Genomic DNA, 11,123 nt, shown 5'->3' with positions numbered 1-11,123 from the left:
CCTTCAACTATCACGACACTACAACATGCGTGTGGTGTTCTTTTTCTAATTACTATCGGTGTTATGAAGCACCAGCTACAATCAGGTGCCAATTGTTTCATATATGCAACCTTCTCATTTGACCAGACTTCTAGAGTAAGAGTATCACATGTATGAATTAACGTAAGCTTGTTTGCCAAAGGTACTCCGTGCAACCCTGATACTACTTCAGTTTGCATAGATAATGGAAATATTCAATTCAATGCTCGAACATCCCTAGATTTTACTGATTTTGTGTCGGTTGATGTAACTGCAGAAATAAACTTGTTATAACAAATGAACAACAGCTTATGTTGCGGTTTTCAGTGCTTTATTGACACTGAAAACACTGAAAAGAAATGGCAATCAGAAATACTGTATTGCAAGTGCTAAGAGAACGATATCGAAATGTTAAAAGCCCCATTAGTGTAGGGAGAAGCTACGCAGTTATCGAATCATCTCGAGCAGAATTATTGGAGCTATAAATTGTCGGCAAATTACGATAATGTGTAAAGTTGCGGTTGATTCCTGCATATAAACATTTACCATTATGGCTGACGTTAACTTTTAGATAACAATGACATGTACAAGTGATGTATTGTTTCCTGCTTTGCGGAAGTCGCAGTTTTGTTTACAAAGTAGTCTACTGCGAGTGGTGGTGCTACTGGACAGTTCATAACACAAGTTGTGCGGGGCTCATGTTGTGCAGTTTCAGCTAGTGGTAGCTGCAATAAATCCGCCAGGGAATGGCAATCTTGAACACTCCCATCTTCTAATTTCAAGCCACTTGGACAACATGAAAATGCCGAACATTATTTTGCATCAAGCACTGCATGCGTAAACAAGCCTCCTCAAGGTTTTCTCTTCAATTTGTATCTTTTCCAGACTAAGGAGCTGAAAGCAAACATAGGAAATAACAATATAACAATAAGAGAGCCTATCAACAAACGAAGATAAAAAGGTAACCATTTCATTGGCACAACCAGAGGTATAAAAGTATTTAAAGAATTAAAACAAATAAAATAATACGCCCTGTTTTATGCGGAAAACGGGCTTGGCAATTTCCAGCGTCTAGTGCAAGAAATTTAACGAATAAATTGGTGAAAGTATAAAAAAAGCACAGCAGTAAAGAAATTAGGTAAGTAATCAGTGCAACCTTGTTCATTTATACGAAATTTAACAAAAAAAAACAAAATTTCTAACAAGAGCTAAAAAGAACAACAAAGAAAAATACAATCGTAGTTGTATTTCACCCCAAAAAGGCAGTGAAGTTGCCCAGAAAAGTGAGAACAATACGTCTCTCTGTCCATCAAGGAGTTAAGGCATTGTTCAGCTGAAACATGTCCGTGCCAAAAATTGCATAATAAATGCAAATGCTATTTCCAGATTTTCTTATATATTTTACGAAATGCAAAGGTCAGACCTGGATAGTTTCAAAGCTTGTGAACACTCCAGAACTAAGAATTAAAAAGAAAAAAAAAGCTCCTATTGGACCATCTGGCTGGAAGAAACATGTCATTGCATAAAATTGTATATAAGTGTACAGCACATTTAGGGATTTCCTACAACAATGGTACATAAATACACACTCTTTTATTTTGATGTCACACCTCGCTAGTTTCAAAGCGTGCATACATCTGAATGCTTACCGTACCTTTTGTTACAAATTATTGAAAGTATTTGAAGCGAAAAGAACAATGACAGTTTAATTTTTTGCCAGCCCGTGTAAGGGCACAGCCATGGCAACAGTGAGCGCAAGCATAACAATTTAAGGGTCAGAACATTGAAGTTCTCGCAGTGCCTATCACAAAACCATCCTCAAAAAGAAAGAAAAATAACACGTGATCAGCCTTAAACAAAACGCTACTGACTGCATAATGTTATTAGGATGACAAGATAGGCTAGTTGGTAACAATGTATTGCAAGCAGCACCAGTTAAGGACACGAAAGAGAAACACTTACATGTAGTGAACTACCGATTAAAGTTTACAAACAAACTTTTTGCAACGCGGCGCACGCTTAGAGCCTGATAGAATATTAAAATAAAACTAATGGAAATGAAATGACAACCTTAGCACAAGAAGTATCACTTTCCGTTCAAAAATGTCAATTCCACATTACAAAAAGAAATAGAAGAGTGGTTAACAAGAGTCATACCTTATCTTTATTCTTTAAACCTCTGCGCTATTGCATGGACCCGCCTGCGTGAAATATATGCACTCTAAATAAGAGTAGGCCCAGAATGATAGGAATAACGCCATGCCTTTTTAATCATTTATCCCTGGCTGTTGCAGGCGTATTTCAATGGAAGCAAAATGCAAGAATACTCATTTATCATGCTTTCTGTGCATGCTACACCCAGATGGTCAAAGTTAGTTGCGAGACATGCACTGCAGCATCCCTCATTACCCAATGTCCAGTTCCAGACATATTAAACTCCATAACGTTTTTAGCCTCGTTTGACAGAACACTCTGACATAACATACCTGCGAACGCAATAGAACGGCTCCCCACACCCTACCCTCTCCCCTGCTGACATAGCCTATTACAAGTTTGATTTCACACACTGTAAGAACACAGCTTGCAAAGTGACAAGTGCGGTGGATCGCAGTGCTTTCTGCAAATTAGAAAATGGCTGCACGGGACGAACACAGCTGAAATTTCAAGCTGAACCCCGCACGCCCATCCTCTCATAAGGCCCCCGCTTTCAAGAGAGTCGAGGTCGATGCACAAGTGCCTCTAGATAAGACACTGTCTGCAACGCTACCGATTATGGCATCCGACTTCGATGAGTAAACCAATGCAGGACGGACAATACCTCTGTTTGAGAGTGCGCCACACAGGAAAAATGAAGAGAGAAGTAAGTGGGGCTCATGGTGTAAACAAGGCAAGGGACCTTGGCAAGCTTATAGGGAATGGCACGGAAGGAATGACGCTTGTATATGCTAGTCAAGGCAAATGGGGGAGCATCTATACTGGCAGTATAGCTTGCTTCCTGGCAACATTACAAGATGACATTTCAATTTATCCTGCCTCCTCTAATAACGGACAAATTTGAAAAGTTGTAGCAATATATTCCGGTGTTTCAGTTAGTAGATAGCGTTCTGAAACTTCAGTGTATAATTAAAATTTGCAATTGCTCCTGGTGAAGGGCCATTTAAGTGTTTCTGCTTGTAGGCACATGGCAAAACACTATTAAGAACATTTTTCTGCTGAACAGTCCAAAGAAAGCCGCATCTTTTGCCTTAGTGCCCGCTTAATTCCTCTGGCAGTGTAATGAAACCACTTGTAAGGGCAATTTTTGCCATCGCAAACAGACAGCTTTCCAGTTTCTGGGCACATGAAGTAGGAGAATGTGGCAGCTCAACCACCACTTCCCGCTTTGGAGTTATCTTTGTTCGTGAAAAACCCTGCAAACAGTGAATTAGGAAGGAATAGCGCCAACTAATGCCCAAATGAATGTTGTCCTGAACCTGCAAACAGCTCTGGGTGAAAAAGCATGTCACCGCTCTCAACATTTCATTTAATAAATGTGTGTCCTCCACCACTCTTTCAATGTGAGGCAAACGCTGGCGCCCACACGACACCAATCACAGTATTTAACCCCAACACACTAGAATGTACGTTCGGAGCTGAAAGTAATACGCATGTGTGCTTTTCATATGAACCACTCCATCGATTTGCTCAAAGCAACAGTTAGAAGTGTTTATGGTTTGCAAAATGTGACAACGGGCAGCAGAATATGGACACTCACTTGAGTTGAACAATATAATAACCACACCATGCACAACTAACAAATGAATCAGGGATCGCTGCAAGGTGTGGCTGCTTCACGCATAAAAATAAGTACCCATTCTTCTGTGAACATAACCCTAGTGCTTTTGCATTGCTTCCGCATTGTAACTCGAAAAATTCTAGCTTCTCATGCTACATTGATAAAGGGAAAATGAGACACCCACCCAGACGTAGCTAAGTGCTACAAAGGAAACCCATACGGGTTCCTCGAAAGAAAAGCTTCGAAGTTGAAGAAAAGTTCGTCTTGGTGCGGGACCCGAACCCAGGACCACCGCTTTTCCGGAGCAGCCGCTCTACCATCTGAGCTAATCAGGCGGCTAGGAGATGGCAGGCGAAGTTGAATTTATCAAATGAGAAGTAAAGGGAAGGGTTTGACGTAATAGTCTCATTTTCCGTTTATTAATTACTTCTCTCCACCATGCGGGTTCTCATGCTACAGTCGCCATCCTATAGCTGCTGACAGAAATTTGTTACTCTCACCGTAACAAATTCTTTTAACTGAAGTGAGTGATGGCTGGCTCATGCTTGTTGCGCAGCTACAGATGCGGTTATTATAACAGCTAGGTGTGCAAATCACTTCGAACTTTTGGACTTTTCTTTTATGTTCCTCTCAACACGATTCACCAACTCTTGAGATATAGAAAGTGAATGGAAAACTTCCTCTCGCGAACCACCAATGCTGGCAAATCTTCTGCTTTGGCTTTTATGCTTCCTAGTGTGTGGGCAAAACAAGGCTCATTCTCTTTCGGTGGATGAAAGTTTGAACTATATTTTGGGTGAACATAAATAAAGCAGGAATAACTCCAGCTGCTGCAATCGAGGCATGGCACTGCTCAAGTTCCTCTCGCCTTGTAGCTTGAATTTGTGGCATTGGGTGCGATGGCTCACGTGAGTCGGGAGAGCTGATGTGAATGATGTCCATTATTTTTTTATTGCCTTGGATAAGGCAAACTCGATGCCTTTAGGTTTCCGGAACTCCGTCGTAAGGTTGTGTGCAGGGGGCCGCATATTGCCATTGTCTGTGCAAGTTTGAAAAACTGCTGTAGATTGCGAGGTTCGGGATTCAGTATTTCGGAGGACTTTTCACTTATGGTGCAGTCTAGCCGTAAGAAGCTTTGGACAAGTACCGAAGTAAACAGGTCCCATTGGGATAAGGTTATCCTTGCTTTTGAGAAGGTTAAAATCAATGGAACCCTTTATCACTGGAATGAGGCGCGGAACGAAGTTGCTCAATCTACTACGCAATGACCAGGCTCTTGGGACGACTGCACCCAACAGTGCAATCAAAATAACCACCGATCACAGCCAGTAGTTTATTACAACCGAAGGACGTTGTCTCTTATGAATGTCAACGCTAGGATCATTGCAAAGAAATGCGACGACCTGGAAGTTTTATTCGTTGCTTATGATCCTGATATCACCGTGGTAACTTAGACTTGACTTCACGACAGCATAGATAATGCAGATGTTGTACCTGTGACGCATGAAATTGTCCGTCACTGTCACTGTTCAAGAGCGGAAGAAGTGGCACTTCTGCTAAGAAGGCCGTTTAATATACACTAGTCCCACACAATACGAAGATTGAAGTTGTGTGGATAGCTGCCAAACTTTCTTGCCAAAACGCACTTATCGGAGCTGTCTATACATCACCCAATGCTGACATCTCTATGCTGGAAGCATTACACGACTTTTTGTAAGACAAAAAAAAAAGCGCTATAATTGCGTTATAATGAGTGGCGACTTCAGCTTGCCTAATTTAGATTGGGATTTGGTGTGTACTACTTCAAAATGACAATACGCGGTTCTGTTGCTAGATATCACATATATATGCCTTCGATCTACAGCAGATAGTAGATACCGCAATGCCCTAGACTGAGTATCAAGTTCGATTCGTGATCTCGTCTTCATATACAATAACGTCAGTATGCTGTGTTACGCTCTTGACATCGTGCCTGGTATATCGGACCACTCCTGTGTCCTATTTAAAAGCCATCTGTGGCCTAAAGCTGAGCGCAGCAAACCACGGTCCTACTTTAACAATGCGGACGATGTCAGCATATTAGACTTCATGGAACAAGACTATGATCACTTTTTACAGTGTCACAGGAACTTCACAAGTGTTAATAATTTGTGGCAGCACTTCAAGTGGGTGGTGTATATTGCACGAATAAATACATCCAAGAAAAACAAAAACAAACGTCAAAGTCCCTTGATAACGCGCGAAATACTTAATCTAATGCGGGGCATAAAACGACTATAGTCCAAAACCCAGAGAGATAGCGGCATCTTGACTATGCTGCGATCAGATTTGCGTTCAAAAATAAAATCGTGCAGATACACTTTCTTTAACCCTTTGCGACACGGCGTGTACAATTGTACACGCGATTTTCACGAGCTTTTTTGCGAGCTTCTATCGTCGTCATCAACACTTGGGCCATTGGAGCCGCATTCGAATTTACCGCTCTACCGGACGGTGCTGCCATCTCGTGATTGCCGCGCCAAATGCATTACCAAAACAAGAAAACAAGATGGACGCCTCGACGTTCTACGGCGCGTCAAGTAGGTGCTCTTGGCTTTATCTTTTCTGCCTATTTAAAACGTTGATTAAGCTGGAACTAAAGCTGTGGACCTGATAACTAAGTGCTATAGATAAGAATAATACGGAATTATTTTTTATTGTACTACTGGTTAGGAAACGGTGGTCATGTTTACGATGGCGTGTCTATTTGTACACAACGTGTCACAAATGCACCGTTTAGGCGGCCGCCGGTTCATCCTGCTGTAACTGCGGCGAATGTCGCTTTTCTGCTTTACTGAGCCTTTTTTTCCTTTTATAGGCATCCAGACTCATGCGAGAACAAGACGCAAGACTCCGAACTCGTCAGTAGACCAGCTTTTTGACGCCATCATGAATGGAGATGTGTCAGACGCCGATCTTTCTGACGATGAAGTCGCCGATGTACAGGCAGCTCAAGCGGTAAGTGGCAAATAGCGAAATTTCTTGTTAGCAGTTGCATCATTTTGCCTTTACGTTTGCAGGTAACTGCATCGAATGAGGAGCATGACCCTAAAATGCATCCTGCAGACGACGAGGGTGATCTCAGTGACAGTGATGAGATGCCTGCGAAAAAAGTGAAGCATGTCAAGTGGCTCTCCAAACCTTTCGATCCAGTGGACACGCGCTGCACCTACCACCCGCTTGGCGGATCAACGCCAGAAGAACCGCTAAAGTATTTCATGAAGTATTTCACCGATGAAGTGTTCGAGGACTTCACGAAGTACACAAATATTTATGCCTTGCAGAACACAGGAAACGAACTTTCGTGCTCCGTGCAAGAGATGAAAGTGTTTTTTGGAATTCTCATTTACATGGGTGTCCTGAAATTCCCACGTGTCCGCATGTATTGGCAAAGCGGTACCCGAATTTCTGCAATTGCAGATGCAATGGCGGTAAACAGATTTTTTAAATTGCGAAGCGCATTGCACATAACTGACCAGAATGAGCCAAGGGATGCATCCAGTGTGGACAAGTTCTGGAAGGTGAGGCCGCTCCTCGATGTCATTAGGTCCCGGTGCCTTCAGCTTGAAGAGCTTGAACATAACTGCATTGATGAGCAGATGGTGGCATTTACAGGAAGGGTCCCAGCAAAACAGGTGGTGAAAAGTAAGCCAAACCCTGTTGGTGTGAAGATCTTTGTGCGATGCAGCACCGATGGTCTGGCGCATGATTTTGAACTCTATCAGGGCAAAGGCACAGGAGTAGACCGGGAGTTCTCCTACCTTGGTCTAGGGGGCTGTGTGGTAATGAGACTTGTGGAGTCATTCCCACAGCACCGCAACCTGAAATTGTTCTTTGACAATTACTTCACGTCCGTGCTGCTTCTGAGGGAGCTAAAAGGTATTGGAATCCTTGCCACGGGTACGATCAGGTGCAACAGGCTGCTGGGTTGTAAGCTGAAGGGCGAAAAAGAAATGCGAAAGGAGGAGCGTGGGAGCACCGATGTCAAGGTGACAGAGGAAGGAGACGTTGCCCTTGTGCGATGGAAGGACAACAATCTGGTCACGGTGGCCTCAACACAGGTTTCCACTGGTGAAGCTAGGGCTGTGAGCAGGTGGAGCTCCTCGAAAAAGGAGCGCATCGAGGTAGAATGCCCACAGGCTATACTAGAGTATAATCGCCACATGGGTGGGGTTGATAAGTTGGATTTTATCATGTCGCTCTATCACATCAGAGCAAAGACAAAAAAATGGCCTGTAAGGGTAATTTCACACCTCACCTCATTTGCGCTTGCAAACTCATGGTTGCAGTATTTAAGAGATGCTTCTGCTGAAGGCCTTGTCCGAAAGAACACGATGGACATGCTACAGTTTCAAACCGATACTGCCATGAGCCTGCTTGTTTCCGAGAAACCTTTGGAGAAGAAGCGAGGGCGACCAAGTGCGGAAAGCTTACAGAGGGTATCAAAAGCACCTCATAATAGTGGACCCCTCCTTACAAACACTGTTCGTTTGGATGGTAAAGCGCACTGGCCTCAGCACGTGGATGCACGATTCCCACAGCGTTGCCGGAAGCCTGGATGCAATTCCAAATCACGAGTTCGGTGCAGGAAGTGCGAAGTGTTCTTGTGCCTGTCCGCCACTAATGACTGTTTTTATGAATATCACACCAAGTAAGCAAGAAGGCTGATCAGCTGATGACCAAAGAGGAATTTTTTATCGCTCTACCTGCAATATTTTCATGCAATAAAGCCTTCGGTTGACTTTTGCTGACTTAGTTGTATTGAGTCACAGTGTGTACATATGAGGACGCGACCTAATTTATTAAGTACCTAAGGTACCGGCTTGTTTATGGTTTTTTACTGAAATATTGTTCATCAAGAGTGCACACAGGCAGTTTCAAAATTTTCTGATGACTATATCCTAATGCGTGTCGCAAAGGGTTAAAGTCAAAATGCACGACGTTATTTGAACGGATCCGAGAAAGTCTTGGCTTCAAATGACACAGAGGAAGGAATCACTTGAGAATGCACGATAAAGACGTTACTGACGCAACCTGCATATCAACGGAATACAATGAGTACTTTTCGTCTGTTTTTCTTTTATGTAGTACCGATAAGGGCACAAAATTCAGCCACGCACCCAGGTATGAACTTTCCCAGCTACTAAACGGGGAAGAAGGTATGTTTTTCGGCACTGTTGAATGTAGACATTAGGAAAACTTTGAGACCCGGCGAAATTCTAAATAAATTTTTGTTTAGATACGCGGAGTGGTGTGCTGAGTATCTTTATATTATTTTTTTGGAAAGTTTGCAGAAGGGGGAAATTCCTGCCGATTGGAAAATAGGTAAAATTATACCGGTGCATAAAACCGGGGATAAGCTCACAGTAACTATACTTATCGCCCGGTGTCCTTATTGTGCACAGCTAGCAAGATATTAGAACATTTTCTTTTCAAACTTAAGCAGTTCTTGGAAGGCAACGATATTTTTCTTAACCAGTCAGCATTGATTCAGGCGCGGCCTTTCCACAGTGACCCAGTTACTTCACATTACTCACGATTTGTTTGCAGTTCTTGATAATGGTTGCCAGGTCGACAAAATCTGTCTAGACTTTGGAAAAGGCTTTGACCTCATGTCGCATTCCAACATATTAAAACTATAGTATCTCTTCAGAAATGAGCGTATCCTGCAGTGAATTGACTCTTACCTAAGGCAACGCCAACAATATGTTCAAATAGGCGACTCTAAATTATAAATGGCTCCAGTTCTTTCAGGTGTTCCTAGAGGTCCGTCCTTGGGCCCCTACTCTTTCTTATATATCTGAATGATCTCTCGTTTGACACTGCTGCACAATGTCGATTTTTTTTTTTTTTGCGTATGACTGGGTGGTTTACTGTGCAGTTCAATCTCAACATGACCAGTTACTCTTATTGCTTGAACATCAATTGGTTCACGTGCAGAGAAAGAATGAACAGCATATTGGTGAGCTGTTGGTGAACACACGAGCTAATTTTTCTTTTCCATATGCCTCCCTATCGTTCACCCTCGTGGCAAGGATAATTTAACATCAGCTGCTAAAGAAATTCAGGTGGCGACTGAGCACCTGATTTGCTGTTTGATTGTTGGCTTACAGAAGGCAGGCAATGATTTTGCACAACTTTTGCTAGAAGCTGTCATGCTCTTGCTGCAGCTAATTGCAAGTAATTTACGGAAAAAAAGCAGCGATAAATGAGAACTCGACAGTTCGGTGGAGTCGACACACTAGAGATTGTTTCTGTAAACACTGCATCCACTAGTTCCACTTTTCTTTCGACTAACATCACATCACTTTTGAAGCAGGAGAGATTTTTCTTACTTTCACTTTGCGTTGGCTTATTTATGAGTCAAGTGTAAAATTTGGTGCCCTACTTCCCCACTCGGCGAGATCACGGCGCGGTCAACTATGACAAAATTAAAGATTGTTGAAGCTTTAAATAATTAATTTCATTTATTCTGGTATGTCTTTACGTGGTTATCGGTATTTCGCACGGCTGTGAAATGCGAAAAGAAATGCGTTCAACTCACCTGGGTAAGCACGACGACACGCTTTGACGGCAACTTCTTGGCAGACAGGTTCCGCACCCACCCGCTCGTGAAATAGTTATGCCAGGCAAGGGACCTGTATGCATTCATGCGATGTAGCGATATATGACTGGTTGACAACACAAGATAAATTGTAATGTCGACATGGGTCACAGCGTCATCATCCATTTGTTCTTTGTGGATGATAGTGCGGATGGCGTTAGTTGTGTGTGTTTTTGTGTGCGTTTGGCTAGGCAGTGCTCGTACCAGGGAGCACGTTTAAGGGCGTGCTAAGTCTGCACTTAAGTCGGTCGCAGAGGTTGTACCAATAGTTCTTATTTAGGACGGTGGCGTATTCCATTTCTGCTGTCATCCGTGCGATTTCTTTTTCCTCCTACGGTTCTGCCGCTGCCTCTTCCGTCATTTGGTCAGGTCTCTTCGCGCCTCCCAGAGGTGGAGCAGATATCTGTCCATATCCGCTTTCTCCCTTGTTTCACTGAGTTGCTTGGTGAAAGCTTTAAAATCTGCTTGTAGCTCTTGTGTCCACTCGTGCAGGGAGGTTGTGTCATGTTGTTCAGACTTGGATATCTTGTGCTGGAAACTACCCTAGCTTTATATTTTGATTACACGTTCTGGGGTGCGTGTCGTCGCCACTTCGACTTCAGTGGCTAAGGTGCTGTGGTCTCTGCCCAGGTGTTCCATTGGGGTTTCCAGAAGCATTGAGTTAACCCTTTCACCATTGTTAGGTTG

The 11,123-nt window shown here is 43.0% G+C and overlaps 1 protein-coding gene across 2 annotated transcripts; it reads left to right on the top strand.

Annotated features, from left to right (window-relative positions):
• Positions 1–6,169: 6,169 nt before the first annotated feature.
• LOC140218497 (piggyBac transposable element-derived protein 3-like) lies at positions 6,170–8,583 on the top strand. 2 transcript variants are annotated; one of them, XM_072288245.1, is made up of 3 exons: positions 6,170–6,372; positions 6,651–6,790; positions 6,853–8,583. In XM_072288245.1, exons 1-3 carry the CDS (start codon positions 6,342–6,344, stop codon positions 8,485–8,487), a joined length of 1,806 nt encoding a protein of 601 aa, XP_072144346.1. In that variant the 5' UTR covers positions 6,170–6,341; the 3' UTR covers positions 8,488–8,583. The 2 variants fall into 2 exon arrangements, with proteins under 2 accessions (XP_072144346.1, XP_072144344.1); XM_072288243.1 differs by having other exon boundaries at positions 6,170–6,790.
• Positions 8,584–11,123: the final 2,540 nt, after the last annotated feature.

The sequence above is a fragment of the Dermacentor andersoni genome, chromosome 1 (genome assembly GCF_023375885.2).
Source record: "Dermacentor andersoni chromosome 1, qqDerAnde1_hic_scaffold, whole genome shotgun sequence".
NCBI lineage: Eukaryota > Metazoa > Arthropoda > Arachnida > Ixodida > Ixodidae > Dermacentor > Dermacentor andersoni.
This window is presented reverse-complemented; position numbering and strand designations above follow the sequence as displayed.